The following is a 24,674-nucleotide window of genomic DNA, read 5'->3' as shown; positions in this document are numbered from 1 at the left end:
AATATAGTTATCCTATTACTCATAAAAGAAAAATTAACATTAAAAATCAATCATTTTTCAAGTAGTCACTGAACCATGAAAATGAGGTCAAGGACAATGGACATGTGACAAACGCAAACTTTGTAACACTAACATAAGGCATATGTATAAATATATATATACAACTCGTCTAAACATCAACCCAACAATGTTAGATCTGTAAATATATATATACAAAGTATGAAGCATCCATTTAAAATATATAGCATTTAAGAAATAAGTTGACACCGCCACTGCGACAAAAATTAGGTAATTATCAATATTAAAGAGCTTTAGAATTTACAATAGTTTATTGCAGACTGACAAATACACTTTTAATTATGAACAGAAACAGTATTTTAGATTTAAAATTCTTGGGATTGTGACGATCCTCCAGCAGCTTTCTTTGACGTCTTTTTTGGTAGAAGCATTGCTTGGATGTTGGGTAGAACTCCTCCTTGTGCAATGGTCACAGATCCTAATAGTCTATTAAGTTCTTCGTCATTTCTGATGGCTAGTTGTATGTGTCTTGGAATAATTCTGCTCTTCTTGTTGTCTCTGGCTGCGTTTCCCGCCAATTCAAGCACTTCTGCTGCAAGATATTCCAACACAGCAGCTAGATAAACAGGTGCACCAGCCCCGACTCTTTCAGCATAATTCCCTTTTCTTAAAAGACGATGGATTCTACCAACCGGAAATTGTAGACCTGCTTTTGATGATCTACTTCTTCCTTTTGCTTTGATTTTTCCACCTTTTCCTCTACCACTCATTTTCTACAATAAAAAGACTGATGTAGGGTTTTTATGATTTTCCATCATTTTTATCAAAGATATTTGTAAATTTAGACCCAAATATATGGTTGCAACCGTTGCAAGATACTTGTCTGTTGATCCGTAACATCCCTAGTGGTTCAAAAGGTTACAATTCTTATTCATTTTTTTTTTAAATTAAGTGAAAAGATATGCAATTTGTTCAAAAACTAATGAAAAGTCGTTTACAGCAACAGTATTAATTATTTCATTGCATAAAACGAACTTTAAACCAGGTGCTCCGCAGGGCGCAGCTTTATACGACCCCAGTGGTCGAACCCTGAACAGTTGGGGCAAATTTGGTCACAATATTCAAGCTTGATACCGTCTGAATTTTGATTGTGATCAAATTTTTGAAATAATATAGGTTTTTGCCACAAAATTAATGTGGTTCAAGATCAAACACATCTATTGCACAATACTGTGCAATTGAATATTTCTTATTGAAACTTAAAATTTGAAAAATGTTGGAAAAAAAAAAATCCCAAAAAAATTGGTAAACTGAGATCCCCCCATTTATTGAAACCCCCCCCTTGGAGCAATAACCCTTAAACTCAATCCCATGCTTCCTTTGTAATTTTGAACCTTGTATTTCAGAGAGATCCATACACTTAAACACAAGTTATTGTCATGATTGTTTGGAAACTAGAAACATGCTTCTTTTTGGCCCTTTTTTCCTACATATTTTGGGCAATTAACCCAAAACTTAATCCCAGCCTCCTCTTTGTTATATGGTACATTGTGGTACAATTTCAGAGAGATCCATGCAATTACACACACGGTATTGTCTGGAAACTAGAAAAATGCTTGTTTTGGCCCCTTTTTGGCCCTTAATTCCTAAACTTTGGCCCCATAACCCCTTAAATGAATCCAAACCTTCTACTTGTGATTTTAAACATTGAAGTATACTTTCAGAGCAATTGAAATACTGGTAAACAAGTTATTATCCTGAAACTAGAAAAACGCTTGTTTTGGCCCTTTTGGGCCACTAATTTATTCCTAAATGGTTCGGACCATCATCCCCAAAATAAATCCCAACCTTCCTTTTGTGGAATTGAACCTTCTGAAAAAATTTCATTAAGATCTATTCACTTGAACTAAAGTTATTATCCGGAAACCAAAGCGTCTTCCGACAACGACACAGACGACGACATACCATTATACGAACCCAAAATGTTTTTGGGGTCGTATAAAAACAAATAGGGTTTGGGTTTTTTTGGAATTCAATACAAGATTTTTACAGATCTGTAGGTTTAATAACCGAGATTTTCGTTATAACATTTTAAACATGATTTCTCACTTTGTTTGTCCATGTCGTGCTAGAGCTTGTTTTCAATGAGTCAGACACAAGAATCAATCCCCCAAACCTTGTGCTGAGCATCTAGATTTGATTATGTCCATAATGGAACTTGTGCTCACAACAAAATCTTTTGGCAGTGGCTATTTGACCGGTACCGGCAAAATAGCAAATTTGCTATTTAGCCAGCTCTGATTAAATAATATCTCACTGGAATTAAAATTTAAGAATAAAAGTTAAATATCAATTTTATATTTAAAAACTTTTGTTACTCATATACTTAAACCTTGAACTATCAAATTAAATATATTCTAAAAATCAAAATACAACTCTCCTTTAGAAAAAAAAACCTGTCATATATATCCTTTAGAAAAAAAAACCTGTCATATATATCCTTTAGAAAAAAAACCTGTCATGTACCTGTATATGACTTCGGGCAAATTTTATGTAATTTGAAAAATATTACAAACCAAATAAACTGAATATGGGTGAGTACTTTCCAACCTAAATAGTTGGTCAGCATGTATAGTGTGATAATGGATGATACAACACCTAAAAAAATTGAGCTTAATGCACAATTCAATTCCTATAAAGAGTTTTTATTGGTTATAGAAAATTATGAAAAGGAACATTTCGTTCAGCTGTGGAAAAGGGATGCACATACCATCAAAACCATGAAATGTCGAGCACCAAACAGAAGCATCAATTGAGAATTAGTATAAGGTAATTGAAATTATGCTATGTACATGGAGGAAAAGATCACAAGAGTGCATCCCGCTCTGGTAAATGTATGATTTTAAGGTAATCAGTTGGCAACCATATAAGTAAAATATATATAGGATAAAAGATTTGAAACCGTGAGAGTATAGATGATACTATGAGTTGATCGATTGTTGATAACTTAATGTCCAGTGGCAAATATTTCATGCATGTTCAGGACGATGATAATATGGATATTATTAGAATAAAAGCAGGGAGGCAAAGTAAACCATATAAGGGAGCTACCATTTAATTTTTATGGGGGGGCTGGGATGAAATTTGAAAAGAATAGGCAGGACAGGAGTTTTGAGTAAAAAAAAAAGGCAGGATGAGACACTTGCAAAAAAAAAAGTCAGGACGACAATTTAGAATCATTTAGGTAAAAAAAAGTCAGGATAAACTAAAAAAAAAAGGCAGGACTGAACAGAGTGAAAAATAAAAAGGCAGGACAGAGATTATAGCTAAATAAAAAATGCAGGACAACATTTTTCATCCTAGCCCCCCCCCCCATAAAATTCAAATGGTAGCTCCCTAAGAAAAAATAACAGACAATGAAAACAAGAATGACACATACAGCTTTAAAGATCAGGCAACATGATTATAACAATGTATCAAAACTAACTGTTTTTCTAAAATTGTTTTTTTTTTTTTTTTTAAGCAGGCCACATTTAGGCAAAGCTGTCCTTTCTTCATACAACTACGAACGGCAAGTGTCAGATGGGAATAAGCTGAGGATAACAAATATGTGTTTAGAACATCATCATGTTAAGATGCATTATTATAAAGTTATAAATTATTTGATATAATGAACATCTTCAATATTTTATTTTTTATTTGCACTGTATTTTTAATGCTTGATAAAATGATTTAAAATTATTATTAAGCTTTTGTAATCTCTACTAATCACATCAATGAACAGTTTTATTCAGTGCCGGCAAAATATCAATTTGCTATTTTGCCAGTGCTGGTCAAATAGCAAATTTGCTATTTAGCCGGTGCCGGTCAAATAGCCACTGCCATATCTTTTTTTAACAAGAGTGCACAAACTAAAATTTCTAGCCTTTTACTAACCATTGATAGTATGTTGATAGTCCTAAATATAAAGCTTTATTACAACTATCACTTGACAAGATCCAAGAAAATCTTTCTTGGTTTTTGATGGGCATTTTTTTCCTTTCTGCAGAAGGTGTAAAAATAAACAAACACCTGAATTACTTTGATACTGTCCACTCACTGACTCGGATAAACTCTTTAGTCACCTATAGTTATGAAGATACCTCTTGTCCAAGTCAATTAAGGACAATCAAAACAATACAAACCGGTTTTTACCTGAGGGGCTCATCTCAAAGTTGTACCAAGACCAAGGATTTGTATAGTAAGATCTAACTATTCAAATCCTTGCCACAACTTAGTTAATTTTCACACCTTATGCATGAAGAAAAAAAAGCCCAACAAAATCAAAAAGAGATTTTATCTTTCTGAAACACAAAATGCATTAAACTTTTAATATATCTAGTGGACGCTAGGCATTAAAACATTTCCAACTTCATATGCAAGTCTGTACTCGGAGTAGTTTTTGACATGTAAATACAGCCATATTTGTCCGTTTGTTATGATGAACCTTAAATATCGTCAAAAGAACTACTTAACATTCCGTTGAGAAAAAAACATTATACAATATATATTGTCCTTGAAAGACGAAAGTTTCTTAAAATACAATTATACGTGGACAACTTTTTCTGGGAATTTTTTGTCCGGCGAACAATATTTAATACAGCGACACGGGTCATTTTTCAATGTTGCATAAACAAAGAAAATTATGATCAATTATATAGCAAATAGTTAAAAGATTACAATTTTAACAACTGGTTATTTGCACTTATCAAAGAATTACCTAAATTCAAAATATTTCATTTGCACCATTTCCAATTTGTATATACCCCTTTTGTCATTGAATCTTTTCATCAAGTTGTATCTTTTACATTATATTTTTTTGGCAAACGTGGATATATTAACACAAAAAGAATTTTGTAGAACCATGGAAGTTATTTAAGTTTGACAATAATTTTACAATTTCTGTATTTGTTTTACTTACTCAAACAAGTCTGATCTTACTGCGACGAAGATGTTTAGAATCGCACGGACTTAGAAAAGGCGCGAAATCAAGTGCACCTAAGTAAGCCAATCAAAACGGTTCAATGTTTGACAGGCACGGTTTCAAATTAACTGTAAATCTATGGGAGCAACCATTTAACTTCAGGGGGTATTTTTTATGAGTCCCAAATCTTTTTTACGTGCAAAGCGCAAACATTTTTATTTAGTTTTTCGACGGCACGCTTCCAATCAATTATATTTTTCAAAAGTTTAAAACACTATTTATAAGGTAACGGAAAAATCTGAATTCAGAATATTTTTTTAATTAAGTACCCGAAAACAAGTTTTGCAATAGTATTATTGTATTCGTGAAATATGCGAAATTATCAAGTTTCGAAACACTTTTATTACTGTATACATAAAGTAGTAAGTTATTCAGAGTTGGACGTCACTGTTGTAAGCCAGATGAAACTCTATGTTTGCTCTCTCCTTGTGCCTTTATTTGGTGAATAAAGATATTTTATTCTGTGCTATAGTTCTAAAAAATAGACATTACTACTTGAGGTATTATTTGCTTTCGTAAGAATTCAGTATGAGCAATTATAGGCGTTTGGTGCCAAATTTGTAAAATTGCACCTAAAAAAATCCGGAACAGACTGTCAATGCAAACATACAGCTTTATTTATGATGACAATTTAAGGTTACTAATAACTGATTGATTGTTCAATGTTTAATATGCATTCATTTTCCGGTTTAAAATCGACCATATTTTAACTGGGAAGAGCACTTCGGACCTTTTGTGACAGGGATGAGCATCTGATACATCCAGTACCCCTACTTTCTTTTATTTATTTAGAAAATAAAGAAAATAAAAGTCTGTCAATATAAAATCTTCATTATCAACTAATATTATGGAATTAAATTTACATGTATTATTCTCTACTCTTTGGTGGGGTTGTTGTTTCAATCATTGGCACATTTCAGTATTAATGTCAAAAGAAGGGGGGGGGGGATTTTGATATCTTAGTTAAAAAAAAATTGACACATCTGAAATAATTTTGATCTTTCAAAAGTTTCCATTTTCAGTAATTAGATAACTTAGTTAAAATGTTGATAGAGATGGCCAATTGATGTACCTATTGTTTAAGTATCAGAGCTATTTTTCTATGTGTACAATATTTTTGGAAATTTCTGTTAACTATATATATGAACCATTACACCTTATCTACTTTATGCAAGCAGTTATTTGTCAGCTCACTAAATGGTATAATAGTATCAACTTTTTGCCGAATTAATGATTCATATATGTTAACATAAAAAATAAAGAAATGTGGTATAATTCCAATGAGACAGCTACCCACTAGGGACCAGAGACGAGAGTGTAAACAACTATAGGTAAAAGACGTACTGTGACCTATAGTTGTTATTTTCTGTGCCAATTGGTCTCTTGTAGGGATATGTCCCATGAGCAATCATACCACATCTTCTTTTTTATATAGGGAACTGTACAGTCTTTACAATGAGTAAAACCAATGCTGTATGGTAAACTACCGTGAGCCTCGAGATAACAAAATTTGAAATACTTCAAACGAAAAACACAACGCCCTATATTATCATAAAACAATTGGCACACGGCAAACAAATAAGAAAGACAGAAATTAACAACAGCAAATGACAGGCTCCTGACTTGGGACAGGGACAAAAGGAATAACAGGTTTGTGAAGGCTTAACCCTCTCTAAAACTGGTACAGTGGTGACACAGCACAATATGAACAAACTATGAAATTTTGTTGGAAAAAGGCTTTACTCATCAGATTGGCATTAATGTCGTTAATCACACACACAAAATAATTAAAAGGGAAAATACTCAAAATTACTAAAGCTAGTTCAAAACCAATTTCAATTAATGGATAACTTATGTTCTCTGCTGTCGATATGTAAGGTGATTCGTTTGACCTTCTTCTGTTTCTCTCTCAAGCCCAGCAATCAATCGCCAAATCTCTTTTGCCGTAAAAAATGAATTCGAAGAAATGAACAGTTCAAGTAATCTTATACTATTATTGTTTTTACTGATTTCACCATTATTATACATTGATTCCTGTACTATAGCTATTTTATTTATATTATACATATGCTTATATAACTGAATTATGATGGATCATTGTCATTCCTCTCCCCCGAGAGACCTTTAAGGCTTAGTACACATATAACACTGCTGTATTACATTGCATACTTATATTATGTATATGCATGTACGCATGATATATGCATTTGTAGTCTTTTTAAGGCCAGTCAGGTCATAAAGAAAAGATAAACTGTTGTAATGACTTTAAGATCGAGAAATTGAAAACAGCTGGCAAAAGTCCGCACATATAATTACTTTAAATATACTTTCAAATATGAGTAATATGAGTATTTCAAATATAAAAAAGACAGGGGAAAAAAATTAAGTTAGAGTTAAGAAATTGAGTTGTCCCTCTTTGTACTGGTTATGGACCTGTTAACCTCTGTGTATTAATTCTGAAAAAAAAAAATAGTTTTCAATGTTTGTTATTAATCTAATCAGTATATATATTAGGTTGCATGTGATGTATGTCTGTATATTGTATGATTTATTATTTTTATTTATTGATTTATATTCTCTAAATAAGAAAAACAGAATGTTGATTTGATTTCTGATTTGATTTAACATGGTCCGGCCAATCAAGTTATTATAAGCGGTGACTCAGTCACCCTTTAAGCCTGCCAGTAATATATGGGAAGACTTATGATATTTTAAGGTAGCATTAAACCAACCGGGAGACAATGTGGTTTTATAGACATCTAAATGATCCTAAATGACTGTATCAATGAATATGACAATAAACCAACGCAGGCGTCCCACTCATGGCTTGAAGGAATATATATGCGATGGGGTTGTACGCGAATTGCGTAATCCTCTCTAAATCTTAATTGTGGTATTGCATGATTATCTTTAAAGTATACTCGCCTCTAAAAATTTATATACCTACAACCTCTTACATTATTAGTACCGGCTTCTTTAGAAACTACATTTAAGTCTTGAATAACCGCATAGTCATGACAGAACTCTCTCTTACTTTTAACAGTTTATTATTTAATCCTTTTTGCCGATAAGTTGTGGATATATATATATATATATATATATTGCACATGTATTTTATTAACAATATATAAAAATAGTTCTCCATTTTGAACACTCAAAAAGAATAAAGTTAAGGACCGATGCCTTCTATTGATCTTATAACTATTTGGACCACGAAAACTGTATGATCTACACAAAAACATACGTGGAATTTATCCCAGAGGATTTGTATAGTAAGACTGGTATCAACGAGGACTATGAGAGAATCTTATCGTGTCTTCTTCGTAACAGTTTACTAGTGATATTGATCTCTGTACTTCCTACTGATTTCAGTAAAGCAACATTATAGACCGCTCGGAAACAGCCTGGCAGCATGAACTCTAATGCTCATCTGTCGTGAATGTTGTTTCTACTCCTCTTGTTGACACCCTACGTATCAGTTACTTCAGAATGATAACATACAACGCTGAAAATTCATAAGACAAAATGATTTTTTTTATTGGTTTCAAATCAAGAATTATTACAAAAATTTCACAATAATTTACATATACATATACACACATATCCATATAGATTTGTTAACATTTATATATGTATATACATATACCATGGACTCTCCATGATTAGAAATGCATTGCTATAATATTTGTAAAATCTAGTCTCTGCTTAGGAGTTGCGTACCACAAAATTATGTCATTTATTATTCAACTATGTTATACAATGCAGCCATATGTATGTCACTGAATAAATCTACCACTTGACCGAATGGAAAGTTCAAAATAAAAATCATGGTGAAACACAATCTATTCTCCATATCAGCTGGGACTAGTATAATAGTTCCAGATATATATAAGAGTATAACAAAATCGGAGTTCTCAGTATGTTTTATAATTAGATTCAGGGGTGGGGGTTGGCAAAAACATTTTTTCATGACAAATGACAGACATGACATGTTTAGAAACAACACATATAGGAGGTACATTGAGCCTTTAAATGCAAGATTTTATAATTATTAATAATAATACATAAAATTAGCAAATGTAATGTCTTTTCGCGGACAGACTTGTGAACAGTCTGGATTTAAACATTTTATTCTGATTAAAAATAATTTTCAACCTTGTACTATGTGATATTGCTCTTTTTAAATATTTTTATTAATTTAGAAGCGTTATTTTAAACGTGAAAAAAAACACGAAATAAAACAAAAGGATAACATCGGCTCTCTCGAAACTGTAGGTCACAATTTATAACGTTTCAACTTGTTGCTTATCTCCCTTTAAAAGTGAAATTTTTTGGGAAGTAAACAGAGAAAATGGCTTTGCAGCCAACATTTACTGTTCGAATTCGTACAGAACAAGAACAAGATATGGATTGGATGGTGCAACCTGATCAGATCACATTTAATCAGGCATTAGTGAGAAAATCAATCTTACAAAAAACAACATGATGATAAATTAGGCTCTCAAACTGTAGTTATACCATTGTTTACAATGCTTTTCTTTGTAAATATCACACTGATTTACCAAATAACACTTTGAATTTTGAGAATCTATATATAAATATATATCTTTTTATTTGTTGATGAGAATAACGGTATACATGTGTATATACAATGATATAGAGAAAAAAATATTTTATATCACAAGCTGAAGCAAGTGAAGGATGCAAATATTGTACAAGGACATTTAAGGTGTGCTAATTTAACTATAATGACATCCAACAATAAATATTTTGATATATGTCAATAGTTTGATAATGACAACAACTGAGAAATATTTTAACCAGTAATACATATAATTGCAGAGAAACTGACATGACCTCCCTTTCCAAATATTACACCTAATAAATTCTGAGTTTTTGAGGTCTTAAAAATCTATTTTATTTCTTAATGTGTCCTGGCCTAAACTCTGCTGGAAGTTGGTAATCAAACCTCTCGTGCAGTGACACAGATCAAGACTTTTATAAAGGGGCCCAGGGAAGGGGGACTGATTGCCAATAAAGGGGCCCACTCCAGTCTCCAGTCATACGTTGTACTTCAGTTTTTCCCTACTTAATCAACCAAACTTTTCCCCATAAAAAAGAGGGGGGGTAAATATGTCTCTGTCGTGAACAACTATTGACAAGGGGGTTATATCTGAATTCAAGACATCAAGTTAAAAAGCAAAAAAGAAGGGAACTCTTTCCTAATGTCTAATATACAAGGTAATTACAGTTTTAATCTGATTTTTGATTTTGAGTCTTTAATAAATAAAAAAAAGATTGCATACATTTTTTAGTGGAAGAAGACGTCAAGTCTTCTGAAGACTTAAGGGGCCGACCATTGGCTTTGAGTCTCCGTATGCCGCATTCATTTCGTGTATTACAATTTCAAGACAACTTAGATTCCTGACACCGATTTTTACACATGATTGGGCATCTGAATCATTTAATTTGTAAATTATGATTGTAAAACAATCACTATCGTAAATATGACCCTTTTATTTATGTAAATTATTAGATTTCATCTCATCCACATGAACGTAATTTGTTTACTTGTAACAGGATGTTTTAACTGTAGATATTTGTATTACGCATGCGTGAATTTGGTATCGGTACAACTCGCCCTGTTTACAAGTTCACCCTTGAAGTTACGAATTTGCAATCCTGCAGACAAGAAGATTTTATTTTTATATAAATAAAAAAGATATATAAAGTGTTATCTTTATTCATGGGTTTCCTTTGTCATGTGAATTAGATGCCCTTCGTAACATACATGTGAACCTCCCGTTTAGGAGAAAAAACTCCTGTGTATGAAATTTTTCAGACGCCATATTTGATCATTTCTTACTACTGTACGGGTGTAATTGACACCTGTGTTAAATTTTACCTGAACATCAAAGAAGATGTATAATTATATGGCTTCACTTGACAGCTTGGGTGTCAAACATACTGGTAATCAACGATGTTTACCTCCGGCTAACTGCCGTTGTGTTATCAAAACGATGTGTATTGGGAATATTGAAATACTTTTTTGTTACTTCCCTTTGTTTTATCCTGTTTTCAGTTATTTTGCTTTTAAAAATGTAAATGGTAAAAAGACTATAAATGATTAATATTTTAATCAAATAATCATAAAAGGATGTTAATTAAATGAATTTAAATGATTTTGGACAAATAAAAAAATTAAAATTTATAAATTATTTTATTAATTTAGACCTCCTTTCAAGGATTAAATTGAAGTTTATATATTAAATTTGTTTAGTTAGAAGGCAACATACAATATTTGCAACTAGGCTAATAGTCTAGCTTCTGCTAGCTTCATGTATAATTTTTCTACCGATTTAATATATAACTAGAATTATGCAAACAGACTTAAGGAAAAGGCATGTAAGTCATGTAAGTTCATACAAATATGACACTTTTTCTAGACAATCCAGATCTTGCAAAATACATCGCTAAAAATTGTAACCTTTAATTTTGTTGTTGTGCAGTAAAAACCCATATGGGAACTTTCAAAAGTTGGCAGGTATGTAACAAGTCTTACTATTTTTATGCTCCATTTATGGGCAATATGTTTTCTAGTCTGTCCGTCCGTCCTGCTTCTGGTTATAAAGTTTATGGTCGAGGTAGTTTTTGATGAAGTTGAAATCCAATCAACTTGAAACTTAGTACACATGTGTTCCTCTTGATATGATCTTCTTAATTACTGCCAAATTAAAGATTTTACCTAATTTTCATAGTCAACTGAACATAGAAAATGATTGTACGGATGGGAAATCCATGTACTTATGACCTTTTCTTGTTTGAAGAAAAAAAATACATTTTAACGATAATGGAACAAAGCAGCCTGGGTAAGTGGGGCTGCTTTTATGGTAATTCAAGTTACCTTTTATTCACCTTCTTCCACTTCAGAGCTATCAGCTCTTTGATTAAATGCAGGGGCGGATTTGGGCGGGGCGGATATAGTTCTGGTGGCGGGCGTGCGCCCCCCCCCCCCCCCCCCTAAAATTTGCAAAGCATGGGTTGTCCGCACGTAATAAGTATCCGAAGAGATGACAAAAGCTAGCCTAATGTCGTCGCATTCAATCTGTTTTAACATTCAAACAAGTATTACTATATAAAACAGTAATTTAACAGAATTATTTAACGTGATTACTAATCAACTGACCTATTGTCTAAGTTCTATAAACATGTTACACTTCAAAGGAAGGTGTCAAAAGCGGTACTGCGTTTGATGACAAATATCATAGGCTTTCAGCAGTAAGAATAAAACAATTGTGACATTGTAGTTGCAGTTTTAATAAACAATTTCTTTGATAATCGAAGTTCAAAAACATCCCTACATCACTTTCCCACGAAGAAGGTGGAAGTGCCCTACCCGCTATTTGGGTTATTTCATCATGGCACGACCAGGAAAGCAGTCTAAGTTAGATTCTTTCTTAAGGAAAGATAAAGATTATGGTTCAAGCGAGAGTTTAGTTTGTTAATTTGACTCATTATTTAATATCTCTGTGACAATATATGATTCTCACTTGCAACATATAAAATTTGCCGAAGCATGCATAAACGAAAATAAGCACAATTTTTTAAGGATCTCATTTTGATTTTAGTGGTTAGCGGCCAATTTTTTTTTACAGAATTGAAAAGTCTAGCACGACCTCCGAAAATAGAACAAAAATAAAAACACGTATTATGAATTGACAAATAAATTGTACTAGTAATAATTTTCGTTTTCAAAATCTTACATTGGTCAGATGAAAAATCGTCATTTGCTTTGTCTCACTTTGCGTCTGTCGGTCCGCCTGTCTATCTGTCAACTCTTCACATTATGGTTAATGTAGATTGTCATTAAAATTATGAGGTTTTAGATTGAAACTTTAATTTCTCGCTCATTTTACCACAAATGTTTCTCGCCACACTTCGCTTGGCAAGATATCTATCTACATTGCACCCACTCTAGAAGAATATTTCAATAACTTTGATTATTTTAACCTCAAAAACATTTTTTATTCTGCGCCCACCCTAACGTCTAATCCTGTATCTGCCCCTGAAATGTAAGCAATATTTGGCTTTTTTGTTTTAACTTTTTGTTAGGTTCTATAGGGGATATTATATTTATATACATCAAACAATAATATATAATATGTACAACATTATCTTATTATATTTGACAGGAAGTGATATCAAGAGTGCTACCTCAAGCCACAATAACAGCATTTGAATGTATGTAAATATTTAAGTGTGTTTATTTTTTTCTGCCTATGTTATGATTAATATTAGCATCTATGATTTTGAAATTTTTAGAAAATTAAGAAGAAGTGGTAAGATTGCCAATGAGAATGCTCTCTATCAGAGATCAAAATGTACATGTTTAAATCAGGGAGCAATACAACTGTGAATCCCTTAAATTTTTAGTGGCCAGTTATTGATGAACAATATATTAATTGGGTATGAGTTATGAGAAATAAAAGAATTTCATAACATTACAACAATATTTTCAATTTTAATGTAAAATTGTGTTAAACTCAGAAATTATATGTATTGTGTTGTGTCTTCATTTCAACATATTTTTTCTAATTGTTATTAAAATTAGGTAATAAATTTGTGGACTTTAAGGTGTACATTAACTGCATTGGTTTAACAATGCTTTCTTGTTAGTAGCTATATAGTTCACCTAAATAGGTACTAGTGAACAGAAAAAGCATGTGAAAGTTGTGTAATTACATTGTATATACAGGGAGTAACAACTGAATTATGCAATAAAATGTATTATTTTTTTTCAGATGAAGATGAAGATGGGGACAGAATTACAGTAAGAAGTGATGAAGAGATGAAGTCTATGTTCCAAACCGTAGGTACATCTGATATTCTAAATTGCTTAATATTTATTTAGAAGAACTCACTGCTTATACAAAGATAGAATCAAATCAAAGAGTCAAATTATGTTGATCTTTAACTTCAGTTATTATTCTGATATTAAGAAAATGTAGATAGTAAACATACTCACCCGGATGTTTTTATAATCTATATAGAGTTAAATATAGTTCAGTGACTTAACTGATATTATACTTAGGGCTTACAATGATGTGCAATTAGGATGATAAACGATCTCTTCCTGTCCATCCATTAATTTTTTTAGCTTCTAAAGAGGTCATAGATTTGTAACAGTCACCCATATTGTCAGTGGTTTTTAGTTAGGATGCATTATATTTTAGGGGAGGGGGGATTAAAGACAGGAAATTGTATTTGTTAAAAATCATTTTGTAATGTTTGGTCTGTAAGAAGGATCTTATAAAAAAAAAGAAGATGTGGTATGATTGCCAATGAGACAACTATCCACAAAAGACCAAAATGACACAGACATTAACAACTATAGGTCACCGTACCGCCTTCAACAATGAGCAAATCCCATACCGCATAGTCAGCTATAATAGGCCCCATGAAGACAATATAAAACAATTCAAACGAGAAAACTAATGGCCTTATTTATGTAATAAAATGAACGGAAAACAAATATGTAACATATAAACAAACGACAACCAGGGGCGTAGCTACCCGGAGGCACGACAGCACGTGCATCCATGTCGTTTTCGCAACAAAAACAAAACAAAAAAAGCAGAAGAGAGATGAGTTGGTCAATCGGAATCGGAGACTGTTGGTGTCTTTTCCGTCTATCCCGGATATTAGTTTGACAACCTAGTTACAAGTGTTGATGAAGGTGGCACGGTAGTATTTCCTGGCCCATAGGGATAATGATAGCCTTTTTAGAATTTTCACCACTTTCTAACACTGCAAAAAAATCTACATTCACACTTAACTGAAGTACTTTCATTTTACTATTCAGAAATGAATTTGAATATGTATCATGACCGTTTACTTTTTTTGCTATTTTTAGAAACCTAAGGCCACTAGTAATTTTAGGTCTTTTATGGTGCAGTGAATACAAAATTCTCAAAAATTCTCAAAAATTCATTTTCATCTGTATGTAAAATTATTTCATATTTTTCTACACCTGATTCATCCCTCAGTTTGGGAAAGTATGTTCAGTTGATACTGTATTTTTTGTCCAATCACACTGTTTAGATACATTTACCTAAGTAGGGTACACAAAAGAGCAACCTAAATTCTGGAATGCAAATACTACCATGCCACCTGAAGCTGTTCATTCAGAAAAAGATCGTACCTCCGAAGTTGCGTGCACATTGATTTGGCATGCAAAAAAAGAAATGGCAAAATAAAAATTTATAAATTGAATAAAGGAAACACCTATGTTGTCACTTTTTTTAATTGATGAAATATCATTAAATAACGACATTTGGTTTCAAAATAAATTTTTTTTTGGAGATTATGACAAAATCGGAAGGTTACTTGTATCTTTTACAAGATTTTTAGATACGTAGTTTTGGAGCACATTTTACAGTGTACAGTTCATCAGTTTGGAATGAGATGTACCAATCGGCATTAGAATTATCAGATCCCTTCGATATCGTTGAAAATATGCCGAGGCGATGTGGTTGACAGACTACCTGAGCCAATCACCCTGCAACCACGCCAAAACAGTATTGGAAAGTCTCATTATTTTTTGCGTTCATAGTCCATATGATAAGGCAACTGGAGAGTGGAGTCGCGTCAAGTTATCAGAAAATCGCTTCTTTGTGCTGTATCTGCTTCATCGTGTTGTAGGAAATATCACAAACGAACAAATCTCAATATTGTCTGAAACATACGAAACTGACATAGCATGTAATTTTGACAAATTTAATTGGGAGGTCGCTCGATGCTGAACACGTACGCTGGTTTATAACATCTCGCGAGTGCTACCATGCCATGATGGCCCTGAGATCTATCAGTCACGGTACTACGTATGTAATTGAAAACAAATGTATGATCAACAATGAACAACGAAAGTTACATAGCATTACTGCATATTCATCAGGATTTCAGTGTGAATGTTGACAAAGTAATAGAGAAGTTTGTTTCTGCCCAGACCTGAAGAGCAGAATTTGGACAATTTTGAGTAAATTCTGTATCACAAATATGTGTTGCTTATGTATTACTATATTCAGAAGATTTATTAATAGTTTTACATTCATAAATTTTTATCTACATATAGCTCCTCTTTTAAACGTCCCGGTGTATGACCGAAAACCGAAAAAGAAAAAAAAATTCTGCATAATAGGGTCCCAAAATTTTTTCGCCTCTCTCCGCTCGGCAGTAGTTGCTTCCACATCGTTTCTTTCTAGCTACGCCCCTGACAACCACTGAATTACAGGCTCCTGACTTGGGACAGGCACATACATACCTTTTTTTCATAAAGTGGCGGGGTTAAACATGTTCTTACATACTTCTTTTTCAGAGAAACAGAATTTATTTCTATCTCCTCTTATGTTCTATGAGTCTACATTAAACAGATCTATTTGGCTAAAAAAAAGTTTAACCACCTATTTTATAACCTTTTAACCATGATTTAGATTGTCCCTTATTAATATATTGCTTATTTACTCCTATATAAATACATTATGATATTTCCTTCCACACTCTTTCAAATATGAGTTAAAACTATCAGAAAATGACTTAACAATAAGCAAATCCTATACTTAAAAATACACTTTCAACTATAAGCAAAACCTACACCAACACACCTTCAACAATTTGCAAAAGCTAGACCCACACACTTTCAACAATGAGCAAAGCTTTACACTATAACTAGCTTTAAGTTTTAAAGGATATTATCTTTTTGTATAATAACATTTTTTTGCATTTCAGTATTTTAACTTGTTAAGTGATGAAGACTATGCAAGAGGATTATTACCTCCCCTGATCATATACCCTAGAGGTAAGTTAGAAAAAGAATCCACTTATGGATTATTACCTCCCCTTATCATATACCTTGGGGTAAGTTAGAAAATAATTCATGAGGGGATTATTACCTCTCCTGATTATATACCTTAGAGGTAAGTTAAAAAATGATTCACAAGAGAATTATTACCTCCCCTGATTATATACTCTAGAGGTAAGTTACAAAAATGATTCATAAGAGGATTATTACCTCCCTGATTATATACCCTAGAGGTAAGTTACAAAAATGATTCTTTAGAATATTATTACCTCTCCTGAAAATATACCCTAGAGGTAAGTTACAAAAATGATTCTTAAGAGAATTATTACCTCTCCTGATTACATACCCTAGAGGTAAGTTACAAAAATGATGGCAGTTCCTGTTACTAGAAATGCCAGTGTTGCATTACAACCAAAAATAATATGGGGTCAAATTGCCTTAAAAAGCAGTTGAAAAAAATCGGCTACTTTTTTCGCTTTATGAAAAAGGCATATTTTTAATGGCTCCGACGTGCAGAAATTGAAGATATTTTCTATACTTTGTAAAATGTGAATACGATTTTCGGCAATTTTTAAACCTAATTGGATAAGCTTTCGATTAAATGTAATTCCAATCCTGTATCAACCAATCAGAAGCCGTATAGGATTCTATTCTGAGTACCATCTTGGGGTAAAAAACTTGCCGGTTAAATGTAAACAAATAATTGCACTCTTGTAACCCTTAGAGGTGAGTTAGAAAATGATTCCCAAGTGGATTATTACCTCCCCTGATCATGTACCCAGGAGATTAGTTAAAGAATTATTCACAAGAGGATGATTACCTCCCCTGATAATAACCTACAGAATAATTATCTCCCCTGATCTTATATATCAAGAGGATTAGTTTAGAAAAATGATCCAAAAGAGGATAATTACCTCTCCTCAGTCCTGATCAAATGTTAGAAAAAAGTTCACAAGATTAGTATTACAATGTACTTCCCCTGATCAAATACCCTAGAAGTAAGTTAAAAAAATAATCTCTCATGGTATATTCTAAGAATGAAAGCCTTTTGTTGACAGTAGCATTTAAGAGATAAGTGAGCTGTTTCTAGTTGCTATGGTATCAGACTCCCAAGTTAAAAACATACAATATTTGTTAAAAAATTTCTGGGTTCCATCAAAAAGAAAACTGTCTTTTCAACAGTCTTTTTGATCACTGATCTATTTACATTAATACAAAAAAATATTTCATAAAGGTTCTGACTATCCAAAACTAAATACAAATTATTGTGCCCCACCTACGATAGTAGAGGAGCATTATGTTTTCTGGTCTGTGCATCCGTTCGTTCGTCCATTCTTCTGTCTGTCCCAATTCAGGTTAAAGTTTTGGTCAAGGTATTTTTTATGAAGTTAAAGTCCAATGAACTGGAAATTTGATACACATGTTCCCTATGATATGATCTTTCTAATATTAATTCCAAATTAGATTTTCACCCCAATTTCATGGTCCACTAAACATGGAAAATGATAGTGTGAGTGGGGAATCTATGTTATTTAGACACATTCTTGATTTTTTACGACCGCAAAAATTAAAAATTTTTTGGTCGTATATTGGTATCACGTTGTCATCGTCAGCGTCATCCTAAGACGGATGATTTCTGGATAATAACCATAATCTTTGGATCAGCGACATTTAAATTTAAAAGTAAAGTTATGCTTGATTTATTTATATTTCAGTTGGAAAAACACCACAAAACAGAAACAAGTTTGGTTTAAAGGTAAGTTTTGAAAGCTTATAGATTGATTGATTGGTGTTATTACACCACTTTCAGCTATATTTCACTATTTTTGGGGGAAAGACGGCTTCAAGCCGTCAATTCCCTAATGGGGTTGGCCAGAGTATCATTCCCTCACGTCAATCATTTTGTTTTGATAGTTTGGAAACTCCCTGAAAATGTCATACTGAAATTGATGACAAGGAGAACAGATTGACTTTAAATACATTTTTTACACATTTCCCTTCTGTTTCTCGTGAAATTATCGTATATTGAGCTTTCCCTTACACTATATACGTTTCTTTTACAGTCCGGAAAAATCAGTATTACGAAATATTCTAAATATATCTAACCTAGTGACGTCATTGTTGGAATGCCACACAGGGATATCCTTTATTCGTTATAAAAATCATTCACAGTATTTGTATACTAATTTAAAATCCGTATTTGTTAAATGTAAACCTAATGACGTTTGCTGTAGGGTAGATCATTCACACACCAACATGCAATGCCTTTAATCTGAGGCTATAATTAGATAATTTGTAGGTCAACTTTGGCGCTAAACAATGTCAATGGGGATACATGAGATTGGGGAGAGAAACGACAGTTTTCATTGTTTCTGTAAAGTTCTGTTTTTAGAATCTTCCTCCAATTCAGGAGCACCTCCATTGATGAGTAATTATACACTTAAATCAAAGTAAATGCTTCTGAACACTTAAAATGTGACATTTAGTATATGATAAGTAGTCTTCTATATAAAAAAAATTTTGTGTACCAACATAATTATTGAAATGGTTAAAAAAAAAAAAAAAAATTATAAATGTTGCTTTTTGCAGTTTATACCTATTGAGATTGGGGAGAGCAACTGCAGTTTTCATTCTTTCTGTAAAGTTATGATTTTAGAATCTTTCTCCAATTAAGGAGCACCTCAATTGATGAGTAATTACCCACTAGAATGAAAGTTAATGAATCTGAACACTAAAAATGTCACATTAAGTATATATATATGATAAGTAGTCATCAATTAGAAAATAATTTTGCGTACCAACATAATTACGGTATTGTAGTGGTCATTATTTTTTTCATTTTTTTTTTAAAATATTGCTTTTTGTAGTTTAAAGCTATTTATTCATGAATTTTACAGATATATCAAAATGTGGGATCTGGAAACAAACTTTACACAGCTTCTATCAATCATATTTGATTTTATAAGTACATGTATCCCTGTGATGAGAGTTGTAACTGGGAACTTTATCAATGGAAAAATAAAACTGAATAGATTTTTCAGTCCTCACTTTCTTGAGAATACTGTCACAAAAAATTGAGAATGATCTTAGCCTGCCGTTCAGTTGTACATAATTAAAATTCTAAAATATATTGTAGTAGTTGTTAAATTCAATTGAATTTTAGATAATTAACTCCCAACTTTAATCAAATGTTTTGATTTAGAAGGTGCAGATCTCATTGGTCCCAATTGTCTCTATGATGATTTCTTGACTAAGGAAATGAAATAACAATAAACAACAATTAGTTTCATTATTGTTAGCCTTTCTATATGTTCTAGCTGTTCTTTTGCTCATTCTTTGTATGTAGACTATCAAAAGATACCCCCCTAAAAATTGAAACAATGGCCGTCTTTTCCCTCAGAGCTCTTCAGCTCTTTGATTTAGCAGTCAGTTTTGTATTGTGGAGGAAGCAAAAGTGCACTGTGAAAACCACTAACCTTAATTTGGAAAACATACAATCCTAGTCAATTAAGATTGGAGTATATCACACCTGCAACAGGTGTTGACAGACAAGTGATGATGAAGTTTGACTACTTAGACCACTTATCCACAGAGGCCCACTGATAGATTGAAATCTTTACTGTATTTAGGGATTTCCTATACTGGTACATTGTATTTAAAAAAGATGGTGTGCAAGCATAGTGCACTAAAATCATTTTCATAAATGATATTTAATTTATTTTTTAGATAAAAATGAATTAAGCAAAAGGTTTTTATCTTGTTAATTCACTTATTTTCAAATGCCTTCTATACATTTTGCGTCTGTTTATAAAGGACATATCAAAGCAGGATTTGCATTTGATTGATCAAAGCAGGATTTGCATTTGATTGACAGTGCAAAAATGTAAAACTGGAGTCTGCATGGATTTTTATCATCCACCTGGCATCTATACTTAATAGTGTAATACTTTCCTCCTTGAGGGGCCTTGGTGGCAGAGTGTTCTAAGTAGTTACTACTGTAATCACTAGCCAGTCAACACTGAGGTTGTGAGTTCAAACCCAGCTCTTGGGGACACACTCGACTCCAATCTTAATTGACTAGGATTGTCAGTTTTCCTATCGAAGGTTGTGGTTTTCTGTGGGCACTCCGGCTTCCTCCACCAATAAAAAATGGCCGCTCGGAAATAGTCTAAATGCGGTGCTTAAAAGTGGTGTTAAAACACCAAAAATTAAAATCAAATCCTCCTTGATTCTCTGAATGAAGGAATGATCTAAAATAAAACATGTGTGCACTGTTGTAGATACTTTTCACTGCAATCAGCATATAGTACTGATACAAGAGGTATTGTAGCCAAACAATGATCGTTTCAAAAAACAAGAATTAAAAGATGTCAAAATAAAGTTATTTGTCTTCTTTAATAGTCAGAAATACTGAGCAATAGGGTTTAGGAAAATTAAACACTGAAAAGAAATCTAATATCATTAAGGAAAGAGTGAAAAAAAGTTAACTGATTTACTTGAAAAATGAATTATTGAATTTTATTCTTGCAGATTAAAACAGATAAACAGTCAATATCCAAATCGTCAAAACCTGTACTAATGATTTCTGACATTCAGAAGTAAGTATTATAGAAGGAGGATATACTGTATCTCCCATAGTCCAGTTATACACTTGTTCTTAAGAGAAAACAAATTTTGAATTTAAAGAACTAATAATCTCATCAAGGATATTTTTCTAATTTGTTCACAATTTTTACATTTCTCAACCGATTGTGAATAAAATTGTTCTCACTGGTGAAAATCTGTTCTCTGCAAACGATTGGTCTATTAGTAAATTTAATGATGATGTCGAATTTCTTGGTTTCTTTTGAACTTCCTATTGTGAAGTCATGAAAAAAGACTGACATGTCTGATGACGTTACATATAAAGAACACAACTTCTGCAAATCTTTGAAAAGGAAAGATAGAAATCATTGGGACACAGATTCCACAACTATTTCTCATTTATTATGATATTTCTTTGCAAGATTTAGCCTTAAGCTTTAAATTATTTAAAAATATCAAAATTTAACTGTCATGGAGAAATATTGTAACATACTTGATGCAGTGGTGAAATCTATATATCTACCATACGCCAAATTTGAAATGACATATAATGTCAGTGTAAGGTCTTCAATAAATATCCAGTGTTTTAATATTTTCAGAAATAACAATCCTAAAAAGAATTGTCAATCGATGGACTGTGGCGACAGTGATACAGGTCGTCCTCCTGGTCAGCCTTTACATCCGGCTTCAGTCACACATTATGATACAGTTCCACCAACTGGACAGTTTTCTCAGCCTGCAGAGGTTGGACACCAGCCATTTAATATCAGACAGAACTTACATCCAACTGAAATGGGCCATAATCCTTCAGGACAAGCCTTGTATCCTGCTGGTATGGGACAAGGCTTACATCCTGCAGAAGTCCGACCTCAACCTACTAATCCAACAGGAATGGAACATAAGCTGATCAGGACATCAAGTGATCTGAGACAGCTGTTAGCTACACAAGTCATTTCAGAAGAAGATCTACAAATTTTAAATTTAATTGGTAAAGGCAATGTAGGCTGTGTCTACAGGTAAATTGATATTTATCACTCATTGCTGCCTGTATAATCTGTTTATTTTCTTACAGCTCTTGTTAAGTCAATCGAATTCAAACCATTATTTTTTTGGTATGATAAATGATGATTATATGCAATGAAAATAGTTCTAATTTTGGGCCGTTGAAGAAACTGTTCTGCATAATGCCACCTGTCCCTTTCACTGAAAACATGCAGATACTTGTTCCAGTTTTAAGATGATAATATAGATTAGATCAGTACTTTGATTTTAATTTTTTACAAATTCCCTTTCTGGACACTATAGTCATAAAACTTTAAACGGTACTCTTGGTACAAAATTTGAGCTTGAAACACCAAATTCAGTATATATATATTTATGACTGTCTTCATTCTTTTGAAAATTGATCACATCTAAGAATATGAATATACCACACAAAGCAAAATTATATACTAGAACAATCAGATCATAGCAATTAACATGAAATCACCTGGGTGTCAAATAACCGGCGTTTTACGTTTCCCCAATTTGGCACTACGTTTCCACATTTTTGTATTACTCTTTTCCCCATTTTTATGCCCCACCTACGATAGTAGAGGGCATTATGTTTTCTGGTCTGTGGCTCCATTCGTCTGTGCGTCCTTCAGGTTAAAGTTTTTGGTCAAGGTAGTTTTTGATTAAGTTGAAGTCCAATCAACTTGAAACTTAGTACACATGCTCCTTATGATATGATCTTTCTAATTTTAAATAATAATAAATAAGAGTTTTGACCCCAATTTCACGGTCCACTGAACATAGAAAATGATAGTGCGAGTGGGGCATCCGTGTACTGGGGACACATTCTTGTTTTACATTGATTTTGTTAAAGGTTATTTACGTTCTCGCATTTTTATTTTTAATGTATGCCTCTTCCGTTTGTCAGGTAAAAACGGGGCGTTAATTTTTTTTTACGCCCAGTGACAAATATATGACCAGAGTTCAAAACAGTGTGAAGTGGATGTAAGCAATCATAGGCAACCTTCAGGCCTTCAACAATGACAAAACTTGATACTGTAAAGTCGTCTAGAAAGGCCTGACATGAAAAGTGTGAAACAATTCAAACTAAAAAACTAAATGTCAAATTATACATAACAAAACATTTTACAAAATATCAAATATGAGTAGAGACATGAACCATCAATAACCACTAAACTACAGGCTCCTGACTTGGGACAGGCACGGTAAAGAATATGACAGGGTTGATATAAAAACAAAGATGTGGCATGATGTCAATGAGACAACTCTCCACAAGAGACCAAATCACACAAAGATTAACAGCTATAGGTCACTGTTCTGCCTTCAACAATAAGCAAAGCCCATACTACATAGTCAGCTATAAAAGGCACCAAAATCACAAATGTAAACATGGTAAAACAAAACAAAAGAGAACAATTTCCAATATCTTTCCTTTATACCAAAGAAATCCAGTTTTGTTATTTTAAATTTGGATAAACAAGATGTCCATTTTGATTATATTTCAGACAAACATTGACGAAATCAAGAATAAATACTATAATAAAATAAAGTCTTATATATAATTATTACCATTTTTTACAGGTGAAATACAGGTAAAAATGCGGAAATGTAGTATCTATTTTAAAAGGGAGATAAGTCATGCTCAATTTTGTAGACTTATATGAAGGGAAAATTTTATAATAAACACTTGATCAGGATGTCATCAGTGGCGGATCCAGAACTTTTCCTAAGGGGGGGGGGGGGGGGCCTGCTGACTGACCTAAGGGGGGGGCCACTCCAGTCATGCTTCAATGATTCCCTATATAATCAACCAAATTTTTCCCACAAAAGGGGGGGCCAGGGCCCCCCTGGATCCGCCTATGGTCATGAAATGGTAATGAAATCAAAATAGAAACTAAATTTGTAATTCATGAGAGGAAATTGTTTTGTGCTATTATCATTTAAAGTTTTTTGCTCAAAATCATGTCAGTAGTTTTGTCTGTTTACTGTGTCTTGATGTCATAGGTATGCTTCTTTATTTTAGAGCATTACATAAACCTACTCAAGCAATAATGGCTGTAAAGGTAAAATATAGTATTTTCTTGATTGATGTTGAGTCAAATTTAGTGAATTCAGTATGATTTTTTTTTTTAAATTTAAATGTGATATATATGAGTGTAATTTGATGAAATAATAGAT

At 32.6% G+C, this 24,674-nt stretch overlaps 2 protein-coding genes across 2 annotated transcripts in view; one reads left to right on the top strand and one right to left on the bottom strand.

Annotated features, from left to right (window-relative positions):
* Positions 1 to 310: 310 nt before the first annotated feature.
* LOC139520534 (histone H2A-like) lies at positions 311 to 5,134 on the bottom strand. The gene is made up of 2 exons (XM_071313252.1): positions 4,979 to 5,134; positions 311 to 791 (listed from the first exon to the last, which is right to left on the bottom strand). The coding sequence occupies exon 2, from the start codon at positions 786 to 788 to the stop codon at positions 384 to 386; it is 405 nt and encodes a 134-aa protein (XP_071169353.1). The 5' UTR covers positions 789 to 791; positions 4,979 to 5,134; the 3' UTR covers positions 311 to 383.
* Positions 5,135 to 9,342: 4,208 nt separating this feature from the next.
* LOC139520533 (dual specificity mitogen-activated protein kinase kinase 5-like) overlaps positions 9,343 to 24,674 on the top strand; it is a 34,295-nt gene continuing 18,963 nt past the window's right edge. The window contains exons 1-8 of the mRNA XM_071313251.1: positions 9,343 to 9,494; positions 13,234 to 13,282; positions 13,843 to 13,910; positions 16,826 to 16,895; positions 18,614 to 18,654; positions 21,429 to 21,496; positions 22,082 to 22,498; positions 24,520 to 24,559. Of these exons, the coding sequence (XP_071169352.1) occupies positions 9,393 to 9,494; positions 13,234 to 13,282; positions 13,843 to 13,910; positions 16,826 to 16,895; positions 18,614 to 18,654; positions 21,429 to 21,496; positions 22,082 to 22,498; positions 24,520 to 24,559 (855 nt within the window). The 5' untranslated portion in view covers positions 9,343 to 9,392. The remainder of the gene's footprint in view (positions 9,495 to 13,233; positions 13,283 to 13,842; positions 13,911 to 16,825; positions 16,896 to 18,613; positions 18,655 to 21,428; positions 21,497 to 22,081; positions 22,499 to 24,519; positions 24,560 to 24,674) is intronic.

The sequence above is a fragment of the Mytilus edulis genome, chromosome 4, assembly GCF_963676685.1.
Source record: "Mytilus edulis chromosome 4, xbMytEdul2.2, whole genome shotgun sequence".
In the NCBI taxonomy this organism is placed as follows: Eukaryota; Metazoa; Mollusca; class Bivalvia; order Mytilida; family Mytilidae; genus Mytilus; species Mytilus edulis.
The sequence above is the reverse complement of the archived record's forward strand: the minus strand, read 5'-3'. Positions and strand labels throughout refer to the sequence as shown.

Excerpts from the sequence above, each read along its gene's own strand:
- LOC139520534 (XM_071313252.1), bottom strand. The coding sequence starts at position 788 with ATGAGTGGTAGAGGAAAAGGTGGAAAAATCAAAGCAAAAGGAAGAAGT.